The sequence below is a fragment of the Zalophus californianus genome, chromosome 13 (genome assembly GCF_009762305.2).
Source record: "Zalophus californianus isolate mZalCal1 chromosome 13, mZalCal1.pri.v2, whole genome shotgun sequence".
NCBI classification, from domain to species: domain Eukaryota; kingdom Metazoa; phylum Chordata; class Mammalia; order Carnivora; family Otariidae; genus Zalophus; species Zalophus californianus.
Window position 1 is genome coordinate 94,876,301 of NC_045607.1, and position 25,363 is coordinate 94,901,663.

Genomic DNA, 25,363 nt, shown 5'->3' on the forward strand with positions numbered 1-25,363 from the left:
GCTCGATCCCAGGACTGTGGGACCATGACCTGAGCCAAAGGCAGATGCTTAATGACTGAGCCACCCAGGCGCCCCTATGTTTCTTCTTTTTAAAAAAAATTTATGTATTAGAGTGAGACAGAGAGAGAAAGAAAGCGTGTGCTCGTGTGTGTGCACACGAGTAGGGGAGGGGCAGAGGGAGTAGCAGGACCCCTGCTGAGTGTGGAGCCTGACCACATGGGGCTGGATCCCACAACCCTGAGACCATGACCTGGGCCAAAAGCAGACGCTTCATCGACTAAGCCACCCAGGTGCCCCTAGTGCATGTTTCTTGATATATGTGTGTGCATGTTTCTTTTGGATACTTACCTAGGGGTGTGTGAGTCTTCAAATTTTATGGACAATGTCAAAATGTCTATACCAATTTATGGACAAACAGCACTGTATGAGGAACCTGCTGCCCCATACCCCAACAGTCGACACTGTCAGTATTTTTCCTATTAATCATTCTGGTATGTATGTAGTGGTATCTTGGTGATTTAAAATACATTTTCCCTTGGTGCGCCTGGGTGGCTCAGTCAGTGAAGTGTCTGATTCTTGGTTTCCCTTCAGGTCATATCTGGATCTGGAAATCCAGCCCCATGTGGGGCTCCGCACTCAGCAGGCAGTCTGCTTCCTCTGCCCCATCCCTCTCCCAGCCTTCTTCCTCTGCCCCTCCCCCTACTTGTGCTTGCACACTCTCTCTAAAATGAATAAAGCTTAAAAAAAATATTTTCCTTTACCAATGAAGTTGAACACTTACATGTGTTTAACTGGCCATTTGAATTTTGATTTCTGTGAAGAGTCTGTTCAAACTGCTTACCTATTATTTTACTGTGTTTCTTTCCCTATTGATTCCTGAAGTTCTTTCCATATATTGCCTGGGATATACCAAATGCTCAATAAAATGTATCTGCCATGCACACTCTGTATGATTGCTTTTACCATTCCATGTACTCATACCAACAAAAACGAATCTACCTTGTTATTTTTAAGGCATTGTATAGATGTACAATAAGTCGTAACATAACCAATCTTCTCCTGATAATCTTTAGGGTTATTTGTAGTTTTTCACTATGTTCTATACTACAATGAATATTCTTGTAAGATATTTTTGTACATTTGTGCAAAAATTTTTGTTAGATAGAATCTTAGCAGAATGGCTTAAGATTTAGAAAAGACAGATGAAATGACCTATATAAAAAATTTATTATTTTAAATTTCTATCAATAATGTGTGAAAGTGATTATTTTGGAGTTTTAAAATTCTCTTCTGGAGGCTCCTGTCTGGTTCAGTCAGTAAATATGCAACTCTGGATCTCGGGGTTGTAGGTTTAAGCCCCATGTTGGGTGTAGGTATTACTTAAAAAAATAAAATCTGGGCACCTGGGTGGCTCAGTCATTAAGTGTCTGCCTTCGGCTCAGGTCATGGTCTCAGGGTCCCGGGATCGAGCCCCACATCAGGCTCCCTGCTCAGTAGGAAGCCTGCCTCTCCCTCTCCCACTCCCCCTGCTTGTGTTCCCTCTCTCGCTGTGTCTCCCTCTGTCACATAAATAAATAAAATCTTACCAAAAAATAAAATAAAATCTTACAAAAAAAAAAGTCTCTTCTTCTAGTTCCTGTACTTCTTGTAAACCTTGCCCAAAGGAAGGCCTGGTTGTACATCACAGTCTATGACCTCCTTCAGTCTTGGTGGCTTCAGTGCCATCCATCCACACGCTACAGGATCTTCAATATCAAGCCCGGTGTATCTTTTGCTCTGCAGAACGGATTACATTATCTTTCTCTGCAACCTGTGTTTATCCCAGGAAATGGCCTTCCCACCATTCTGTTCACATCAGAAACCTGGGCTTCATATATTCAATTCGTCCCCCTTCCCTTTCCCAACAACCCAGCTAACTCTTAAGTCTTGTGGATTTTACCTAATTATCTAATTATCTCTTGAGCTCCCCCATCCACGCTCTTGAATCACTGCAGTAGTCTTTTAAATATGCTTTGCCTCTAGATGTGGCCCTTCCTTTCACGAATTCAGAAGGCACGCTATGCAGTTCTCTTTCTGAAATGCAGCCTTTGGGTAAAGCCCCAAACCTTCAACATGAGGACCAAAGTCTTTGGGGATCTAGCTGCTTCTCTCCTGCATGCAAGCCCGCAGACCTCATGATTGCCTTCATTTGCCACAACTTGTGGGTTTCACCGCAGACCCTTCGACCTATCTCACCCCTCTGTATTCAAACGCTTAAATAACTTTGAGTTTCAGTTTACATGTGACTGCGGTTGTATTTAATAAATACTTGCATCTATTAGGCTTGAGATGACCCCAGACATTCAAACAGACATGTCAAGAAAGTAACTGGAGATCAGCAGCACACAGATGGCACACAGGTGATCACACTCCCTTGGAGAGAAATTATAGCTAGAGAAGGTTTCAGGCCTGAAGTCAGGAGGTAGAGGAACCATCAGAGATTCAGGAGGAAGACAGGGGAGAGGGTTGGAAAGTCCAAGAGGACTAAGAGTCGGAAGGAGGGCCACGTGCTGCCTGCTGTTGACCCTGCTCTGACCACGCCACACAGGCATCTCCTGCCTGCTTCCATGACGCACCGGCCTCCTGCCAAACGGAGGATCTCATCCCTTAGCAGAGAGGACTCTCATCAACTCTAAGAACCACGTCACAGGCCTTTATTGTTGGGAAATTTCAGCACCGAGCTCAAGACACAGTAAAAACTGGAATGCCTTAATCGTCAACACACATATGCTTAAGTCCTCAAGGAACTCACATACCACTTGGGGAAGACAGACAGAAACTACTCTTTATAATTTGAAGCAGGGTAACCAGGTGCCAGGGGACAAGTGTACCCCTGGGGAGAGCTGCTTGGAAAACGGGGTGCCTCCATGAGAGCGCAGGGAAAGTGGAGGCTCAAGCTCGTGAAAGAGGGATCCTTGTTTGCTTTTAGTGTTATTTACCCCACTGTGGCAGCACAGACACGGGACAGAGGTGACATGTGAACCATTTACTACACCACGAGGGGATGGAGGTGACACCCAAACCCTTCACTGGCAGAAAGATGCAGGGTAAAGATAAGCATTGTGTTTAAAAAAAATTTTTTTTTTTAATTTGACAGAGAGAGACAGCGAGAGGGGGAGAGAGGGAACGCAAGCAGGGGGAGTGGGAGAGGGAGAAGCGGGCCTCCCACCGAGCAGGGAGCCCGATGCGGGGCTCGATCCCAGGACCCTGGGATCATGACCTGAGCCGAAGGCAGACGCTCGACGACTGAGCCACCCAGGCGCCCCGAGCATTGTATTTAAAATACTATTATGTATGCATTACTTGCCTCAACACTTATGGATGATTTTAGTCTTTATATTTTCTAGCAATATCTAAATTTTCTATTCCACTATAATTTAAGGGGTGGTTAGTCTTGTTCTTTTTAAAATCAGAGTTTCATTTAGCAAAATAAAAATAACTTAATTCAAAAGCAATATCCTTGCACATATACAAAAAGTCAGTAATTTCCATAACACTAGTCTTATAAAAATCCCATAAATGCTTAACAAGAGTTTGAAGACTGTATTCATGTATCTGGCAGAATTAAAATTACGCTTTCTCCTTAAGAATGGAAATACAGCATAATAAATGAGGTGAACATGAATTTTTTCCTACTCCTGGACACTAAAAGATTCAACTGGAAATGAAAACATGACATCATCCACCAGTAATGAGGAAAAAATGAGGCCATGCACAAACACACTATGTTCTGATTTATTAAACCTCAAGTGAGCTTCACTTTATCCCCCATGAGTGATGGGCTACACTGGTTGCCAAAGCCTTCATTTTTACTAAATATCTTTGTAAATATTGTGGTTGCTCTGGTCTGTGGCCACCTCCCTCAGACAGTGTATCAGTGGAAAAGAATCCCCATTCCCACCAAATGTTAAAACTGCCATATGTGTAATCTTATAAACCTCACGCTAAGCATGGGTTTCAGCGTCTGCAGGAGAAAATTACAGGAAAAGGCCAGTTCTGGAGGCTGTGGCTGCAGCGGCTCTTCCCAAAGCAGGAAGGCCACATCCAGATCACTAGAGGGAAGCATGTGAGGAGTGGACAAGAACCTGCCCCTGAGGAGGGTGTGACCCACCAACCCCCACATTGACCCTGAACGTTGGTGGCAACTGTCATCCCATCTGCTCTCCGGGCACGGGCACTCTGGTTTGCACCCGCAGGCAGCTGCCTCCTGTGGCCTGATGGGCGTGTAGAGCCAGAACAGGGAGAAGGGCTGTTCCTGCCCATGTGGGGCACACTGTGGTGCTAGCCTAAGTCTGCAGGGTGGGAGCACGCAGGGGCCAGGGAACCAGGGGCTCCGGCTTGACTGTGGTGGAAAAAGAGACCAGGCCAGCTCAGAGTCATAGGTTCCCCATTCTCAGCGAGTCAGGCAAACTATTTATCTCCAGGAATCTCTGGTTTCCCCAGTTAGCCTCAGCCTTCCTCCTTTGTGGAATGGAGGGTAGAAGGGTGTCATCGGGTCAGAGGGTTTACTGAGATGGCACATGGAGTGCACCCAGGAGAACCAGGCATGGCGAAGAGGCCCTCGATGTCAGTCCCTGCAGGCCAGGACCCCATTCTGCCAGGGGACATACTGGACATGTCTGTCCTAGGTTATTTTAAAACTCGACAAAACGATTTAAGTACCAAATGAGATGCATTACATCTTTAGCACTGAAGTGCACTTTAGTACACTTTTATGGCAAAAATGACGTACCATAGTTTTTAAGAATGGAAATTAAACTATATATGCCAGATATATATATCTGTTTTTTCTACACAAAATTTCTTCTGAAACCGTTGTCTTGAACTCTTGTCAGAACATTGCAAGTGTTAAAACAGGTTGGTTTGGACATGCAAAACAATATCCTGGCTTTAGGGACACAATATAAATGCACATCTCCAACCAAGCCTAAACTTTAATAACAGCTATAAAAAGCAGAAATTGAACTAAATTTTAAAACCTCTCCAACCAGTAGAACCAGTGGTTAACGTCAATCTTGCATCTCTGCATTTCCACGAATTATCTACAATAAAGAATATAAGAGGAATAACAAGTTTGGGGGTGAAGAGTACATGGTGCTCTTCTGAACATGCTCATGCAGTGCCTGGGAGCCGTCCAGGCCAAGTTGGCCTGATCTCCAGAGCAAAGTACATTTAGAGACACAAGGTGTCACAGACGAGGTCATTTTGGGGAAGTGTGCTGCATCACCATGAAACCACCACACTGAGTCCTTACCATGTTCCTGCAGATTTCTCTACCCAGAATGTCTTCTTCCTTGAACTATGCTTTCCAATCTTAGTCCCAAACTTAGTCCTGGGTGAGAGGGGGGGTCTCTGAAACAAGGGGCCTCCTCCTCGAGATCATGCATGGGGCACTGACACCCAGAGCTCCTGCCCAACTGGCTTTGTTTCCAGGGTCCACGCAAGCCCCTTCCCTGGCTCAGTCGCCCCGAGGACACCCTGCAATGCTGTGTGAGTGACCCTGGCCCAAAGGGTTTGCCTGTATGGGCTGGGTGTTCACACAAGGAGGCCACAGCTTGGGGCAGCACACAACACGGGGTAGAAGGGAATTGTGGTGGACCAGTCCCCACTGCTTCCTGCCACCATGTTACCATGTTCTCGTGGATGCAAATTCTGGGTTCAGAATTCTGTGATCCCAGCTTTTTGGGTCATCAGAGAGGATATTTGAGAGGTGAGGAGAATGGAGCGCAACGTAATTTATTTTACTGCCCACAAGCTGGATGTGTAACTTTGCACATTTGGAATGCTACATGTGAACCTTCATCTGAACCTGTCTCGATCCCTTCATGATCCCTTCATCCTTTCCCGTCTCCCAGACTGAACGTTCCTGCGGCAAAACAGGGAATGTCACTCCTGATGCTTTACTCAATTCTCAGAACAAGGAACTGGACTTCTTCATCAGATTACGTCCTCCCATCAAGATGTCAGCACCTGGCATCCTCAAGTGGACCATTTGCTGGAGTTTGTCTCCACACCCAAATGTAATGCAGAGGAGCGCATCCACACCTTCTCACCTGACACGTTCAGCACGGATACTCAGGGTCTGGGCCCAGGATCCCGACCTAGAACCCCCCTGGCAGTCCACATGGACCATTCTACTAAGCCCACACCTGATCGCTCTCTCAGGGAGTGAGTCCCCAAGAAGGGGGGACACCTCCAAGGTCCCATAGCCTGACACACCACCTCCATGACACAGAATCACTGGAATGAAATGGTCAAGTCTGTGTCTCAGAGGCCCCTCTTCAGCATTCCCACAGAATGTCTTTCCAGGTGTGTGGACTCGTAATCTTGCCAGGCAGCTCAGGGCACCGGTGTGATTATGAGGAAGAGTCAAAGCCCGAATCAGCTGTCTGTACCTTTGTGCACTGATCCTGGCTCCGGTCTCTGGAGTGCAGTCTCTTGGTCTCCGCTTCCCAGTCCCTGCAGACAACCGGCTGAAGGGAGGTGACCCCACGCCTGGCAGGGCCACTTCTCTCCTACGACAAGGAGCTGAACGTGACGAGTTGCACCGAAAATCATGACCAAACCATCCTAAATACTGCAGCTCCTGTCGTAAGAGCTGAACTGCAGGACAGGAGAGTCCTCTGCCTTGTTCTGCATCAGCAATGGCTTGGCTATTCTTTCGTCCTTGTATTTCCATTTTTACATTTTACAACTTGTCAAGTTCCACCAAAAAAAGGGAGGGGGGTAAACTATGAGGATTCTGGTTAAAATTGCATCAACTCCAATCAGTTTAAGTAGAAACAGTATCTTGCAATCCTGAATGTTCCATTCCCCAAAGCTGGTATCTGGCCTCCCCGTATTGCTGCTGTAATTTCCTTCAACATTTTCTCTGAAGAGCGCTTGCTCATCATTGCTTAGATTTACTCCGAAATGCTTGTTATATTTTTAATATATTTGATATTTAAAGCACATCTTCCCTTTCATTCTCTAACTGTAGAAAGAGACAACTGATTTTTATATATTGTATCTGGAAAATACGTTATATGATTTAATGATTTTTCTTAAGTTATTTTTGGTTTTGTACACATATACCATACCATCTGGGACTAATAAGAATTTTTCCTGCTATTATTTAATTTGTTTGTTGTATTTTTTTCCCTTCTTCTTTTTCTTGCTTTCCTCCACTGGCCGGGACCATCATGGGCCTCCTTGTCTGGTTCCCAGAAAGGGGAAAATTTCAGTATTTCACCACTGAGTATTTTTTAAATAACAACTTTACTGAGATATAATTTGCATACCATAAAAGTCACCCTTATAAAGTATACAGTTCAGTGGTTTTTAGAACATTCATAGTGGGGAGCCATACCCACTGCCTATTTCTGACACATTGTGGTCACCCCATAAAGAAACCCCAGAGACTGCTCATCCACTCCCTCCCTCTGTGCATTTCACATGCGGTATGTCCTCTCATGACTGGCCGCTTGCGCTGAGCTCTGCGTCTTTGAGGCTCGTCCACATGGTAGCAATATCAATGCTTTATTCCTTTTTATTACCAAATGATATTCCACTGCGTGGTTGGACCACATTTGTCCATTCATCAGCTAACAGGACATATGGGTTGTTTCCACATGTTGGCTGTTATGAACACTGTAGCAATTAAATTGGAAATTCATGGATAAATTATGTGGATACATATTTCATCTTCCTGGGTACATAGCTATGGGTGGAAGTATGTTGTTTTGTAGATACTGTCAGACTAAGGAATTTCATCCATTTCTAGTATGCAAAAGGCTTCTTTCTTTCTTCTTTAAACATTAACATGATCGTATAATTCTTTTTCTTGGGGGGGGGGTTATCCTTAAATCAACCGGTATCTCCTGAATAAGCCCAATGCAGTCATGGTGTATTATCCTATTTATATATTGCTGGATTTGGTTTGTTAATATTTTAGTTTTGTGAATCTATGTTCATTAGTGAGACTGATCAATAATTTTCCTTTCTTGTAATATCCGTGTCAGGCTGTTGAATGGTTACACTAGCCTTAAAACATTATTTGATAAAATTTGTTGATGAATAATATAGATGTGTGGTATTCTTTGTGGGGAGGTGTGAAATTATGAATGACTCCCTCAATAGTTACAGACAATTCAGATTTTCTATTTCTCTGACAGTTTCATTAAAATGTACTTTCTAGGAATTGTCATATCGTCTAACTTTCCTGGCAGAAAGTTGTCGCTAATATCCTCTTAATGTTCTTTTACCTGCTCTCAGAATCTACAGGGATGGCATTTTTGAGTGCTCACACTGGTGACCTGCACTCTCCTCCTCTTTGTTCCTTCATCAGCCTTGCTGCTGATTTTATTAGGTCTGCTTAAAAACAAACAAACCAACAAACAAAACAAAAAAAATCCCCAGGGACACCTGGGTCACTCAGTCTGTTAAGTGTCTGCCTTCGGCTCAGGTCATGATCCCAGGGTCCTGGGATGGAGCCCCTCATTGGGCTCCCTGCTCAGTGGGGAGCCTGTTTCTCCCTCTGCCTACAGCTTCCCCTGCTTGTGCTCACTCTCTCTCTCTGACAAATAAACATATAAAATCTTAAAAAAAAAACCCAGCTGTGGCACTGTGGATGTTGTCTGCTGTGTAACTGTTTTCTATTTCATTGACAGTTTTGCTCCTTGACAGTTCTGGCAGACTCCCCCAGGGCAGGAAGCTACCCAGGGCTCCAATTTTTTTTTTTTTTAACCACACTGGTGATTTTAAATTTTTATAGTTATCAGGCTCTTTCAGTCTTTGATGGTAAGGTTGGTAGAACCACCCAACCTGCCAGTATTTGATACAGAAAACTGATTTTTAACTGTGTACTTTTAAATTTATGCCATGTGTATGTATTTGTATTACCGATTTCAGAATATGAAAATCATTGAAAAAATGAAGTGGCAGTGAACTGGGCATCCTCTATATTTATGTCAGTAGTACACATCACAGAATCTTCGCAGAGACGTGCACCACAGCTCAGGAACGGGGACAGTCTATATCACGGCACGTTCACACACTAGCACTCCACTTACACGTGAACATTTCTTAGAGAGAGAAAGTCAGGAACAGCTAATGAAGCAGCCATCACACTTCGCTGTGAATTAGCTTAAGTCGTCTGTGGCACAGGAAGGCAGACAACAGACCGCAGGAGGTAACACCTATTTCTGAGAGCGACCTCTGTAAAATTTCCAAAATTTAGCTTTATCGAGGTGCTATCTACCAAGTTGTCATATGGAAAACAAACACACCCTTCTAAGAAAAACTAACTCCTCGGTACTCTACAGCACAGGAGTAAAAATACGGCAAAGGTGACGTTACTCCAATATGTGTTCCGGAGGCTGAACCTGTGCTGGCTGCCCTTGTGGCCTGGGCACGGAGGGACCCGCTCACATCCTGCAGAGCCGCCATCAGAGCCAACTTTCAGGACATAGTTATGGCTGCAGTAATAAAGGGGAGAAGACCTCGAATACCAGCATTTTCCATGTACTATGTGGTTAAAATAGTTTCTGCAGAAGGATTCATGTAACAGTCCATTAAGCCACAAAATGTTAGAGCAGGGACCTCAGAAACCAGAGTCCTGGTCTCTGAGCACCGTCAGTCTCGGCATCACGGAACGGCTGCTTGTCCTCTACACTGCTGCTTCAAGTCGCCTCTTTTTCCGGTTGCTTACATTCTTTTAGAAAGTTAGTCTTTTTCTGATCTGGTTATAAGCTCAAAATGTTATAAAAACAGATTCCATAGTAAAGTCCCTGCATCACTCAGAAATAAACATTATTAAGAGTCTGATATTTATTCGTTTATTCCTTCTTGTTTGTTCTCCAGGGCCCAGGTTTGTTCTCCAGGTCTCCAGGTGCTACTCTACACATTCATTAGAAGAATGTAAGATAAGAGCACATGCACTGTTCTGACTTTCCTTTCTCCCTCTTGGGACAATGTGCAAGCCTGTATAACAGCTATCTGTCTCTCTACACAGCTTTAGGCAGCCCGCTGTTCCTGCTCTTTGATGTTACAGTGTTGCAGAGTGCCTTCCTCTAGGCACAGACATGCAGAGAAAGATGCTTGTCTCCCTAGCAGTCAAATGCCGGGACAGCAGATAGCTACTGTTAAGCTGTCCTCAAAGAGTATAAAGGTTTCTGTTTGTCCCAAACACTGTGTCCAACACAGCATAACATTTTTTCCCTCCCCAAACAGTGTATGTATTCCAAATCAGGCCACGTTTTAAAAGAGAAATTTCAGATCCACAGCAAAATGCAGACGGGAGTACAGAGGTTTCCCATATATTCTCAGTCCACCCCTCATACATAACTTCACCTATTACCAACACCCCCGCTAGAGTGGTGTGTCTGTTATTATCGGTAAACTGTACCAACACATAATAATCACCCAAGCCCTTACATTAGAGTTTACACTTGGTATTATAAATTCTATGGCTGGACAAACGTGTAATGACATGGATCCACCATTAGGGTATCACGCAGGATAGTTTCACTGCCTTAAAGGTTCTCTGTGCTCTGCTGATTCAGCCCTCCCCCCAACCTGACCCCTGGCAACCACCGATCTTTCACTCTTCTCCACAGCTGTGCCTTTACCAGAATGTAATACAGTTGGAATCGTAAAGTATGTAGCCTTTTCAAACTAACTTCTTTCACTAGTAATGTGCATTCAAGTTTCCTCCATGTCTTTTCATGGCTTGGTAGAGCATTTCCTTTAAGCACTGAATAATATTCCCTTGTGTGGATGGACCGCAGGTTATTTATCCATCACCTACTGAACAGCATCTTGGTTGCTTCCAAGTTTTGGCAGGCATGAATAAAGCTGCTGTAAAACATCTGTGTGCAGGTATTCCTGTGGACTTAAGTTTTCAACTCATTTGGGCTAATATCAAGGAGCATGGCTGCTGGATCACACGGTAGGAGTATGTTTAGTTTTCTAAGAAACCATCAGACTGTTTTCCAAAGGGGCTGCACCATTTTGCATTCCCACCAGCAAAGAATGAGCGTTCCTATTGCTCCGCATCCTTGCTTGCGTACGGTGTTGTTTGTGCTTTGGGTTTCTGCCGTTCTACTAAGTGTGCAGTGGTATCACATTGTTTAACCCCCAAAGCCCTTTTCTCTCCTTACTGTGTAAGTATCTTTGGAGGGCGGGTGAGGGTCCCATTTCTTTTCTTTTTTTTTATTTTTTTAGTCTTGAGGTCTTTTATTTTCTTTACATTTATCATGCCATGAATTCACAGGGAATGGGTTCCAGCAGTTCAGGCTCCTTTCCATTAGTTCTCACAAAATGGGCTTCTCTGGGTGGGGCAGGCTGGCGCTTCAGTTGAACCCAAGTACCTTTCTCTTTGGCTGCCTTCTTTTTCTGATCATTTTCCTTCACACGCTTCAGGAAGCTGTCTCGGCTCTTTGAGTGTTTAATATGCTCAATGCGTACATTAATTCTCTTGGCAAGAATCTTGCCCTTAACTTGTTTGCTTACAACAATGCCAACAGCATGCTGAGTAACACTGTAGACTCTTCCAGTTTTGCCATGGTAACATTTGTGGGGCATTCCTTTTTGAACAGTGCCCATTCCCTCGATGTCCACAATATCACCTTTCTTACAGATTCGCATGTATGTGGCCAAAGGAACAACTCCATGTTTTCTAAAAGGTCTAGAGAACATATAGCGGGTACCTCTCCTCTTTCCCTTTGTGTTGGTCATTTTGGCAAATTACTAGAAGATGGCGGTTCCTGAGGGTCCTATTTCTAATGTGAGAATCGTCCCAAATGTTTGGTAATCTTGAGCTATCTGCTCAGTACTAAGTGTATAGGATTAAAAGACTGACCAAAAGCTCTGAACATGTGGGTGGGGATGGTCAACCTTGTGCTTATACTGGATTGTATTAGTAGTGAGTCTGGATTCTGAACATGGTGGGGAACTTCCCTGTTCCACTTGCCACCCAAGCCAAGTGGATGAGAACGCAGGTTCAATTTGGGGGCAGATGCCTAATACTTAGAACAAATGATGGAGCCATCAGGAGGACTGGGGTCATCTGACCTGCTACTCTTTTATTTTTTTTTAAGATTTTATTTATTTGAGAGAGAGAGAGCACAAGCAGGGGAGGGGCAGAGGGAAGCAGACTCCCTGCTGAGCATGGACCCTGACGTGGGACTAGATCCCAGGACCCTGGGTTCATGACTCAAGAGAAAGGCAGATGCTTCACAGACTGAGCCACCCAGGCGCCCCCTGACCTACTACTCTTAAGGGGAGTCTCCAGCAAACCTCACTGTTGCCAGCATTTATAAGTTCTAAACCTGGAACACCCACATGTCTTTGGACTGTGGTGTTGTCTGTCAGAGTCTATGTGCCTTTAATGTTTAAGGAATTTCTCAAAATTTCTTTCTTCTAATAGTACTAATTATTTTGCAGTACAGTGTTACCAAAAAAACCCCCAAACAACAAAAACCCCCAACAAATATAGTTTCTGTTATTTTTGGAATTGGGGTGGCCCACGTGCTTAGTCAATCATCTTGATTTGATCTACTCAGGTCATTTAAGATTTTGGAATAACAAAAGTGTAGCTCCTGCCAGAAAATCTGGACACCTGAAGTAGAATAAGAATCTTAAAGATAGCTCTTCTATAATTACCTAGTCTATGACGGCATTTTACATACGTTATTCATTTTATTTGCACAAAAATTTGAAAGATAGGTATTACCATCCCAGTTGTACAGAGGAATAAACTTTAATCAGACACAACACTAACTCATCCAAGGTCCCCATAAGCAGTGGTGGAACTCTGCTCTCTGACCTCTTCATTTGTAGATAAACAAACAAACAAACAAACAAACAAACAAACCCCCCACAACTGAGGCCAAAGTAGACAACCAATTCGCCAGAGTAACCATAATCAGAAGGCTCTAAGCTCCTATGCACATTTTTCTTGTTATTGCTTCAAGGTTGGAAGTTACGTAATTTCAGTGACATTAATATGTAACAGCTCTTTGCTTTGTTATGCTTTGTTAACAACACTGCAGGACTGGGGGGAGCAGGCAGAGAGACAAGCCAGATAACCCCACTTACAGGCATCCCAGAAATGCACAGTCCTCAACGTGGCAACAAGGGCATCTCTGGGCCCTGGTAAATCTCAAGTGGTACCATGTCGGCTGGTGTGAACTTTAAGATTTTTTTTTTTTAATGCAAACAGTCTACGGAAACCACACATTTCTTAATCAGCCTCTACTTCTGAGCTTCCAGCCCCGCCTTCCTGGCCTCCAGACTAATGCCTTCCCCTGACTTTGCTTTCTGCTTCTCCTGCGATTTAGAAAAAATATTTCCCTTGGTAACCATCTTCCCTGGTTACTCTCTTGGCTGTTCTGCACAAAGATCTGAAAGGCATTTGTCCCCAAGGGAAGCAGTTATTTTAGATTTTATTAAGAAGTCAGTTAACATTTCTCAACAATCCTCTTTCTTTGTTTTAAAGAAAGCTCTGGTTCTGTTTCATTTTCAGCTGGAGACTTAAATGACACCAAGCAAAGCCTACTTAGTTTAGAATTTCAGGTAAAAAAGTTTTAAATTTTAAGTTTCTACTAAAGCATGTGGAATGGTTTTAATATTTGGGTGTTTTATGTTGCAAATGTGTTTAACACTTGAGGAAATTAGCTCTTACTAATAGATTTTTAAAAGTTTAAAGTGTGCATTATGCTGCTTACTTGTTTTTTTTCAGGATGAATACTTCCCAAGTATTTTGAACTTTTACGGAATTAGGATTAAATATATTCTTAAATGTTTAAATAGAATTACATGCTCAATAGAATTATAAGTTGGTTTGAAAATTACATTCTCTATTTTTAAGACCTAAAAGAACATGAAGTATTAATTTAAAATGTTTTTCATTTTTAAGCCTGTTGAGTGAAGTTAAAAGGGACAACAGACATTTCATGGCTTTGTGCAGAAGTTTAAAATTCTCAATTTCATGTTTTAAAAACTTACTTAAGTAAGACAGTTGATGAAAAACTTTAAATGGAGAAAAACAATAAGTTAACCAAGACTTAGATGGTATTTAATGTTCAGATAAAACAGGAACTGCTAGAAAGAAAAATTTACTTGATCAAAATAATATCTACTGTGATTAGAGGACCATAAAATTTTACCTCTAGAAATATATTTACTCAATTGCAGAGATGCTTATTAAAGTAAATATTAAACATAATGCAAAGTTCTACATATCACTGAAAATAACAAAGGCCTAGGCATCAATTATAAAGTTAGTATTAAGAGGCCATTTTGTAAAAATCATTTAAACATTTCAACGAGACTGCTTAGATCCCGACTTTGTTAACATTAAGATAGCTCCGTAAATTTATTTTTGCCATGTATATTTAGATTTCTGGTAAGTAGAGGTGAGCCAGTTTTGGGGGGGAAAAAGAGAAAGCCTAAGGGAGATCTTCCAGGGTGTCTCTGGGGGAGGGCGAGCCCAGGCCCTAGGACCATGGCCGTCTGAGACCCCCTCCAGGGCTGGGCTCCTCATAACTCTCACCCATTTCAGGATGGGGAGTCTGCACAGATGGCCGTCAACGCAAGACAGTTTCCGTGAACTCGCTGCATGCCAAGCGTAGCTGTGACACTCTCCATCAGAGCCCACATCCCCGCCACTCGGCACATGCTGCTCCCACCCTGGCTCGCCGCCCAACTTCGCACACTGCTTCCCCTGCTGCCATTGCGGCTCCTTGCCAACCCATCCACTCGCTTTCTGAATCGACTTTTATAATGTCAACTGCCTGTTGGCTGAGGGATTTGCTCCTCTCATACCTTTTGCATGTTAGTTCTACTAAAACTAAAGTGGGTGACATAGATTTATTCTAATGTAGTTTCATTTCAATGACCTCCAGCAGAGGTTTCTGAAGAGACAGTAATTAATGGGCATATATACCAAACAAAAGCTTGAAGGCTGAGGTTAGCGGACGAGCTTGGTCCATGTGTAACTGGCCTGGGGAGGAGGACACTGGCAGATGACGTTAAAAAGAACTAGTGACATTCAAGAGGACACACCGAGCTGACAGTGCGCCCTCTCCTCTCACCACACCCTACAAGTAACAGAAGATCTCTTGCAAACAAAGACCCAGGGAATGCACAGCTGCACTAGGAGCTAAGAAGGGGAGGGGCTCCCGGCCAGACAGACCCCTGGAGGAGCCCCTCAACAACGAGGAAGCAGGCTGAAAAAGAGACTGAGTAAAGGAGAGCTTGTATGGAAAAGCAAGTCGTCGTTAGGTTAAAAGATCCCAAGGATAAATTAAAAAAAACAAAAACAAAACAAAATGAAAACAAGCCTACACATTATAGTAAAACTTCTGAATATTAAAGATGAGTTGAAAATATGAAAACAACTTTCAAAGAAAGAGGAAACAAAAGATTTCTTACAAATGAGATGAGAATCACATTTAAGTTAGACTTCTCATCAGTAACACCAGCGAATGGACAACAGCTAAGGTTTGCAGGAAAACAATTTTGAAGTCATTATTCTATTTCCAACTAAACAATGATATTTTCTGATGTAAGATTTCAAAAATTTTAAAATCCAACACATTCTTTTAGAGAAAGAGGATATATTTTATCAGGAAATAAAAGTAATCTGAGGGAACTCCTGGTTCTGATAATGCAGACTAAGCACTTCAGAGCAGCAGCTGCTGAGAATGATTAGAGGAAAAGAGCAAGCCTAATAATTGGGATAGAATTGAAACCAAATAGGTTTTGAACAGCTTTTCTTCTGAAGGCATCTAGAAGGAGGGTCCAGAAGAGGCAGCAGAGGATTTCTCTGTAGCTTTAAAACAGCCTCGGGAGGCAAGAGAGAAATAAAACTCAAGGAACTGGGGCGCCTGGGTGGGCTGAGCATCAGACTCTTGTTTTCGGCTCGGGTCCTGACCTCAGGGCTGTGGGATCCAGCCCTGCATCAGGCTCCGCACTCAGCAGGGAGTCTGTTTGAGATTCGCTCTCTCTCCTGCTCTTCTCCACCCCCCTGCACTCCCATGCACACACTCTCTCTCAAATAAATAAGTACAATCTTTAAAAAACAAACAACATGAAACAAAATAACCCATCTACAAACAGGGCCATGCCAGCAGCAGGGTGAAGGGAGGGTGATGTGATGAAGTCCCCAGGCTTTGGTTTGGGGCCCAGTGTAATTAGTAATTAGGTACAGTGAGGCTCAGCTTCAGATCACTCAGTCTATAACTGGTAGTGCTTCATCTTGTGCCCGAAGCAGATGTAAATCCTTCTGAGATAAAGAATATATCACCCAAGCCTTCAAAGTATTTTCCTAATTTTCATTATACAACATCTGGTCCTCAATCAAAAGCCATCAGGCATACGAAGAAACCAAACAACACAGCTACAACCCCAGGGAAATAAGAGACAATAGAAACAGGGTCCAGAAAATGGGAGTCTTCAGATACAGACTTTAAGAAAAATGTGATTAACATGTTCAAAAAGTAAAAAAGACTGAAACTTTCAGTAGAGAATCAGAAACAATGAGAAGACCTCACTGAAAACTCAAAAACTAAAACCCACAATAACAGAATCAAAGAGAGTCAACGGACAGATTTGCTGCTAGAGAGACAGTGAACTGGGATAGAGAGGGGCAGGGGTAAAGACAGCGAGAGAGGGGAGACGCAGGGAGAAGGCCACCACCCCTGCAGGTGCGGCTCTGAACAGAAGCAGGGCAGAAGTGGGAAAGTATTAGGTGGAGAGATAAGGGCTGACAAAGTCTCCAAATTTAATGAACATAAGGCCATAGATTGAAGAAATGCTGTAAGTCCCAAAGAGGATAAAAAAAAGAAAATCCTATCTCTGTACAATAGAGCAAAAACCAGCTGGAAACCAAAGCCAAAAAGACAACATCTCAAAAGCCGCCAGGAAAAAAGTAGTTACTTTTAAAGGGAAATAATCAGGTTGGCGGACGACTATTCATTCAAGACTAAGGAAACAAGAAGATGTTGGAATGAAATCTTCAAAATGATGAAACAAAACACTTGCCAACCTACAATTCCATGTCTAGCAAATACATTCTTTCAGAAAGACACAGTACATAAATCTTTTCAGATACACACACACACAAAGATCTGGTCACCAGGAGTCCTCCATTAAAGCAATTACTAAAAAGTGTTCTTCAGTCAGAAGAACATAACCCTGACCCTGACAGAAGACTGACGCTGTGGGACAGAATGAGGAGCTGAAAGGGTAAATGATTAGGTGATCGGAAAGCCCTGGCTCTCAGGTGGGGCAGGGTGACCCCCCCGTCCCTCAGGATACATCTGGTAATGTGTGAAGACGCTTTTGCTTGTCAGAGTCGAGGGAAAGGTGCTGGTTGCATCTATGGAGCAGAGGCCAGAGATCCTACTAAATATGCAAAGGCCAGCCCCCCTCCCAAAAGAATTATCTAACCCAAATGTTAAAAGTGCTAAGGCTGAGAGAGCCTGACTTAAATGAACAATCATCATCATCATCCCCTTCTGAGGACTTAACATATATAAAAAATTAATATATGGACACAGCACGTGTACGGGGATGAGGCGACTGGAGGTGAAGCTGTCCCTTGCACTGTCCAGGAAGAAGAAAAGGTAGAGTTTATATTTATATTAAGAGTTGATAAGTTGAGATGTATGTGGTAATCTCTACAAAGAGAACAGTAAAAAGTATAAATTATAGTAACAGAACAATAAAAACTCAGTAATCAATTTTAAAACCAATTTCTTTCTTTCTTTTTTTTTTAAAGATTTTATTTATTTATTTGAGAGAGAGAGAATGAGAGCATGAGAGGGAAGAGGGTCAGAGGGAGAAGCAGACTCCCCGCTGAGCAGGGAGCCCGATGTGGGACTCGATCCAGGGACTCCAGAATCATGACCTGAGCCGAAGGCAGTCGCTTAACCAACTGAGCCACCCAGGCGCCCGAAAACCAATTTCAATTTTAAAAAGCAAGCAAGAATGAAAAAAAGAACAACAAACCAACCAGAGAACAGGCAGGACAAGTAGAAAGCAAATAGAAAATAGATCTAAACCTAAAAATAGGTAGTAGCATAAGATATAGTGAACAATTCTATTTGTTTCAATATATATGTTCGTATATGTATATATACGAAAAATTCCCACAAAAAATGGACTAAACTAGAGGGTGGAAAACTAGGGCCCGTAGGCCATATTCTGTTTTTTTAAACAAAGTACCACCAGAACATAGTCCTGTGCATCTGTTTACTTACTGCCTGGAGCTACTTTGGGCTATAACATCAAAGCTGAGTGGTTTCAACAGGGACTGTTGAACCTCAAAGCCTAAAATATTTACCTTTTGAACCTTAAAGAAAAAGTGTGTCTACCCTTGTACCAAACTATGAGTTATGGTTAAGGCAACACATCTTTTCTGCCTTATAAACATATGCGTCATTTTGAGTTTTTAAAACATACATCCTTTTACAAATTTAAACATCTTAAGAAACCACTGATAAAGACTATAAACTCTGGAGAGAGAAAACTGTGTGAACATGGCTTGTATCTTTATTTTTTAATTTATTTTATTTTTTTTAAGTTTATTTATTTAAGTAATCTCTACCCCGACATGGGGTTTGAACTCATGATCCCGAGATCAAGAGTCGTGTATTTTTCCAAATGAGCTAGCCAGGTGCCCCGTGGCTTGTATCTTTAAATCTCTTTTGGGCTTTCCTATGGGCAACAAACTAGAGCCCGCCCTAAAGAAGACCTTGCTGACGGAGCTGCCTGAGCACCAAAGACAGAGTCCGCCAGTACTGGGAAGGAGGAGACTTCATGGACTCGCTGCAAGTCTGAGTGGTACACAGTGGAGCACCATTATAAATGACTGAGGTTGCTAAGAAAGCTTCACCTGAGCACAACAGAATACAAACTGGAAGTAGGATCATCCATCAAGGAACGCTCAGTTCTGGCCACAAAAAACAGAGCAAAAGAAAACAGCATCTAAGAGTTAAGAGAAAACCTTGGGAAAGAGATCACCGTATGGAAATGGTTTGTTCATAAGTTATCACTAAAAGGCTCCACCTAGTTATAATTCATTAGATTTTGCCTGTAAGCAGTGTGCGACTATCTATGAAAAACCTCTGTGTCTGTTCCTCTAAACTAGGACGTGGTGGGCCCTCCGGTCCCTTGTCGCGGTGGGCGGTCATGGGCTCTGTAAGACATCCAGCAGCGTCCAGTCCCCCACACACATGGGGAGTCGGCAGCGCCCCTCCCAACGGTAACTAGTGAAGGAAGTCCAGACACTGCCAAGTGTCCCTGGGGGCAACGCCGTCTCTGGCTGAGAAGCACTGTTTTCAGTGGTGGGCTGGCAAACTTGGCCTCAAAGGATTTTTTAGCTTTTGCAGGCCGTATGTTAGCATTTGTTGAAACCACCCAACCACACCCTTTAGTGGAAAAGCCACCAAAAGTAGTGCACAGATAAATGAGCATGGCTGCTCAATAAAGCTTCATGTATGAATATTGAAATTTTAACTTCACAGGATATCATGAATTCTTCTTCTTCTTTTAAATCTTAAAACCATTTAAAAACATAAAAGCCACTTTGGCTTGTAGGCTATATTTAAAAACAAGCAGCAGATGGCTCCGTGTGGCCTCCGGTCTCCAATGTCCTGACCACTGATCTAACCTGTCAACCCCAGAGCCTGGTCTGGGACAAGGACTCCACCTCGAGGAAAGTGTGAGACCGTACAACCCACTAAGAGGTTCACGCCGGTGGGGATTTTGTTCATTTTGTGACTTAGACGTGTGATCCCACCATCTCACCCTGACATCAAGGTGGTAGCCCAATCCAAATATAGTGGTGAGGACATTTGAAAATTAAAGTGCACTTATTTAAAGTGAGCCTCTAAAACCATAGCCACAATCAAGATAATGGATATATCCATCATTCCCAAAGGCTCCCCCATGACCCTCGGTAATCTCCTATGCATGCTGGACTGCCAAACCCCTGTCCCTGCCTTGGGGCAACCGCCGATATGCTTTCCCTACAGAAGTTTGCGTTTTCTACAAATGGAATCGTATGTATACCCTTTTGTGTAAGGCTTCTTTATTCCACATAAGTATGCTGAGACTTAACCACTGTTGTTGCTATGTGGTGTTCCACTGTCTGCATATATTGCAATTTGTTTATCCACTAACATGCTGCTAGACATTTGGACGGCTCCACTTTTTGTCTCACACAAAGCAAGCTGCCATGAACATGCACATGTAAGTCTGTGTGTGGACATATGTTTTCATTTCTCTTGGGTGAATATCTAGCAGCAGAATGGCTGGGTAAATGGTAGGTGGACGCTGAGCTTCTGAAGAAACTGCCAAACCATTTCCCAGTGTTCATGCGGTTTTGCATTACCAACAGCATTTTATGAGAACCCTAGTCACTGCACACATTCGTCAGCACTTGCCATGGCCTGTCTTTCGAATTTTAGCCATTCTGTTTGATGTGTGCTGCTATCTCCCTGAGGTTTTCATCTGCGTTTCCCTAATGACTAATGATTTTGAACACCCTTTCAGGTGCTTATTTGCCATTTGTGTATCTTCTTTGGTGATGTGTGTTCAAAACTTTGGGCTTTCAAAAACTGGGTTTTCTTTTCATGACTGAACTTAAGACTTCTTTATTCTTGATACAAGTCCCTTCTTGAATAATTATTCTGCAAACATTTTCCGCAGTATGTGGCATTTTCCTATTGTTAACAATGTCTTCTAAAGAGAAAAAGCTTTTGATATTGATGAAGTCCAATTAAAAAATATATACTTCTTGCTTTTTACTGCTGTTAAATCCAAGGTTACCAGAATTTTGTCCTAAGTTTTCTTCTACAAGTTTTCCACTTTGTGCTCTTAGATTTATGATCTATTTTCTGTACTGTACATGATTACACACTCATTCTAGTACCATGTGTTGAAAAGATCGTCTTTCCTACATTAGATCACCTGGGCACTACTGCTGAAAACCAGCTGCCTGTGCAGGTTCGGTGTCCCACTGATGACTTGTCTATATCTCAACACCAGCATCACACTATCGTCACTCCCCCCCCTTAGGTTAAGTGTTGGTACCAGGTAATGCTATTCCTCCAAATTTGTTCCTCTCTCTTCCAAAGTTGCTTTGGCTATTCTAGGCTCTTTACATGTCCAAAGAAATTTTAGAATCACCTTGTCATTAAAAAAAAAAAGAAAAAAAAAAAGCCTGCTGGACCAGCTTTGCAACAAATCTAGGTTAACTTTACAGAATTGAGAATTTAAACCTGAGTCATCTGACCTACATCCACTGTATGTGTCCCCTATACAGCTCTTTTTCCATTTACCTCAGCAACACTTCATAGTTTTCAGGGCCGCAATCTTGTACGTCTTTTGTCAGAAGTATCTTCAAGTATTTCACATTTTTATGCCTTTATAAGCGGTGTTGTATTTTTAACTTAACTTTCTTATTGCTGTTAGCATATAGAAATAATCTTGATTTTTGTATATTGATTTTATATACATCAATTTCTTTTCCTGTCTGGACGCATTTTGTTTCTTGGTCTCACATTACTATACTGACTAGAACATCTAATAAAATGTTGACTAGAAGTGGTGAGACCAGACATCCCTTCACTGTTCCTGATCTTAAGGGGAAAACATTATATTTCAAAATTAAGTACAGTGTTAGAGATAAGTTTTTTATATATGACAATTCTCAGATTTAGGTACACAGCAAGTTAAAATCAACAAAACTACACTGACACATCACTATCACCAAGTCCATAATTTACGTTACAGTTCACTCTTGGTAGTGTACATTCTATGGATTTGGACAAATGTGTAATGATAGGTATCCATCACTACAGGATTATGCAGAGTATTCTCACTGCCCTAAAAATCCTCTGTGCTCCATCTATTCATTCTTCCCCCTGGCAGCAACCGATCTTTTTACTCTCTACAGTTTTGCCTTTTCCAGAATGTCACAGAGTTGGAATAGTACAGTATTGGCCTTTTCAGATTGGCTTCTTTCACTTAGTGATGTGCATTTATTTCTTCCATGTCTTTTCACGGCCTAGTAGCCCATTTCTTTTTAGCGCTCAATAGTATTCCCTTGTGTGGATGGACCACTGTTTATCTATCCACCTACTGAAGGACATCTTGGTTGCTTCTAAGTGTGCTGTAAACATCAGCGTGCAGGACTTTGTGTGGACATGTCTTCAACTCTCTTGGGTAAATACCAAGGAGCATGATTGCTGCGTTACATGGTAAGAGTGTGTTTGGTTTCTAAGAAACTGCCAAACTATTCCCAAGTGGCTGTGCCACTATGCATTCCCTCTAGTCATGAATGTGAGTTCCTGCTGCTCCACATCCTTCTTGGCATTTGGTGTGAGTGTTTTTTATTTTGGCCGTTCTAATAGATGTGTAGTGGTATCTCATTGTTTCTGTTTTTGTTTTTTTTTTTTAGAGAGAGTGTGCAAGCGGGAGGGAGGGGCAGATGGAGAGAGAAAGACTCTCAAGCAGACTCTGTGCTCAGCACAGAGCCCGAAGCAGCACTCAGTCTCACAACCCTCAGATCATGACCTGAGCTGAAATCAAGAGTTGGCTGCCCAACTGACTGAACCACTCAGGCGTCCCATCTCAGTGTTTTAACCTACAATCTGTCTACTATTTTTAAAATCTGTACTTGAGACAGGAGAGCAGAAACTGTAGATGATGACTGTACATTTATCTTCTTCGCAGTTCCACTTATTCCTTCATGCTGTTTGGAAGCTGTATTATTCAGTGTATAAAGGTTTGAGATTGTTTTGTCTTCGTGAAGAACAGACCCCTGTATCATTACACGATGGCTCTCTTCATGCTTGGCATTTGTGCTTCTCTATCTTACCTACTTCATCTTATGTTAATATACACACTCCACTTTTCGTTAGTTTTACCATGATATAAGTTTTCCCATCCTTTTAATTTTAACCCATTTGCATCTTTCTATTTAGCACGAGTTTCTTACAGGCAGCAATGGGTCCTGCTTTTTAAAAAAAATCTAATCTGGGGGGTGCCTGGGTGGCTCAGTAGGTTAAGTGTCTGCCTTTGGCTCAGGTCATGTTCCCCGCTCCGTGGGGAGCCTGCTTCTCCCTCTCCATCTGCTGCTCCCCCTTGCTTGCGCTCTCTGTCAAATAAATCAATCAATTAAAAAAAAAATCTAACCTGGCAGTCTTTGCTTTTTAATTGTGGCATTTAACCAATTTATGTTTAACGTGATTTATATAAATACGTTTTGGATTATTTTTATTACTCCATTTGATCTCCTTTATTACCTTATTTGCTATAACTTTTTTTGTTTAGTGGTTATCTTAGGGCTTCAAGCATGCATCTTTAACTTATTACAGCTTATCTTCAAGTGACGTTATTCCACTTCATAGCAAAGAACCTTAAACAGTATGTGCACACATCTCCTCCTCCTTTATGTTTTTGTTCTCATACATTTTAATTCTACTTACGTTATAAACCCCAAAGTACAGTATTATTACATGAACACAATCTTTATGGACGACTTCTCCCGCATCTTTGTGTGCCTGCTATGTTTTCTCCAGACTCCCGGCCACCTGTTGGGTTCTCTGGAACATGGTCACATGATGGCACATGGTTTGATCCTTCAGAGATACTTGCTGTTCAGTTTTGTTAAACGGGACTACAGCAGCCGTTAGTCTGTGTGTGTGGGGGGGGGACTGTTTCCCTTGCTGTACCAGTGCCCTTTTGAACACTCTGCCTGATGCCCTGTGAAGTGCAGGTTTTCCACTCCGACTGGCAGGCACCCAAACTCTGGCCAGCCTTTTACAAGCCCCAGGGATTTTCCCTTTTGTCCTTTACAGTAGTTCTTCCTGCAGTGTCAAGAAGTTCACTCAATAGACATGCTAATCAGGACTCAGCTGAAGACCTGAGGTCTCTGGAAGGCTTTACTAGGGCAGCTCTCCTCTCTCTACTCTGCCCTGCAAACTCTTAGCTCCCTGAAATCCCAAGGGATTTTCAACTCGGGGAGCCCAGGACTCTGGCAGGATCCCCTCCCTGAGCATGGAAAAGAACTGCCTCAGGCTGTGTGTGAGACCAGTCACAGGGCTCACCTTGGACTCCCCTCCCCCCCGCCCACCTCCCCACCCTCCCAGGGTTCAAGGTCCTGTGCTACTTCATACCTAAGGTTTGGAGAAAAACGCAGCTTCATGTTTTTATCCTAATTTTAAGTTATCTCGGGTCGGGTCTCTGTTACTCCATTTTGGCTAGAAGCAGAAGTCAGATTTGAGTTTTGTCACAAAACTGCTATAATGGCTGACGGGTTCTCTATAAAGTGACCGTGAACTAACGTCCAGCTTCTCCAGGAGTCGCTGCTTCTCACAGCCACTCTGGTCACTAATCGTGTAACTTGAAGGAATGTCAGCCACACAGGGATGGCAACCCCACAGCTCATGTTCTTGGCCTTCTGGTGATGTACATATGGAAGAATATAAAAAATAGGTCTGTGAGTGACATCTGTACTTAGGCAAACAACTATGGTGGCAACCCTGTGTTTGCTACAACCACTGTAGGTTTCTGCTGACAGAAGTCACAGTATTTGGCTAGACTGGTACTGATCACCCCCAGTTCCTACACATTTGGGGGGTGGGCACTGTGGCATGAGGAAGGTCTCGCCTCACTGCCCAGTACATGGTTTTCCATTCAGATACCCTTTGGGGTTCCTACAACCTGCCCACAGGTTTTGAAGCAGACCTGTAATATAGCAGCGTCTGATGTCAGTAGAGCACTTTACTTCATGCAGAAAGGTTGAACCCAATGCTTACAGGGTCTCTTGTCTATTTCCTAAGGTCCCAGCCAGATTGCTGGGTTCACGGTCTATGGCCATGTTTTTGGCCCTTTGAGCTTTCAAAATCCCTCCTCTGCAGCTTGGAATTTTGATCTCTGTACACAACATCACTTTAAACCTTTACCATTCCTGCCAGGGTGACGTTTTCTGAAATTTAACAGTTTTGTACTGACTGTCAGAGGTGACCAAGGCAGGTTGATAGGAATGGGGTAAATCTCATCACCAAGCAAGGCTGCCACTTTAGCCAATGATCCTGGGTCCTTAGCAGCCCTGAGGTTTCAGATTCTCCTCCACACACCCTGCCTCCATCTTGTGGTAGTGACAGCAAGGGAACCTAAGTGAAGAATAGAAGGGATAGATGCCAGGCAGGGGCGAAGGGGGAGACACTGGTTCTCAGCTTAGGGGGCAATGGATGCCACACAGACCTTCCTTGCAGGACTAGCCACGGGCCAAAGTGTGTGGCCAGGTGAATCCTTCAACCAGCTCCTA

General features: G+C 43.0%; 2 protein-coding genes across 7 annotated transcripts in view; one reads left to right on the top strand and one right to left on the bottom strand.

The window, feature by feature from the left end:
• The window catches only part of LOC113933973 (centromere protein P), a 228,381-nt gene that overhangs the window by 25,408 nt on the left and 177,610 nt on the right, over positions 1-25,363 (bottom strand). For 5 of the 6 annotated variants that reach the window (XM_035723431.1, XM_027614374.2, XM_027614375.2 and 2 more), the window contains one exon: positions 6,435-6,554. The exons of the other annotated variant lie outside the window; for it this stretch is intronic. In XM_035723431.1, the coding sequence (XP_035579324.1) occupies positions 6,435-6,554 (120 nt within the window). The remainder of the gene's footprint in view (positions 1-6,434; positions 6,555-25,363) is intronic. 6 annotated transcript variants of the gene reach the window in all.
• The window catches only part of ECM2 (extracellular matrix protein 2), a 31,461-nt gene continuing 19,541 nt past the window's right edge, over positions 13,444-25,363 (top strand). Inside the window, 1 exon segment of the mRNA XM_027614362.2 lies at positions 13,444-13,593. The gene's annotated coding sequence lies outside the window, so the exon portion shown is untranslated.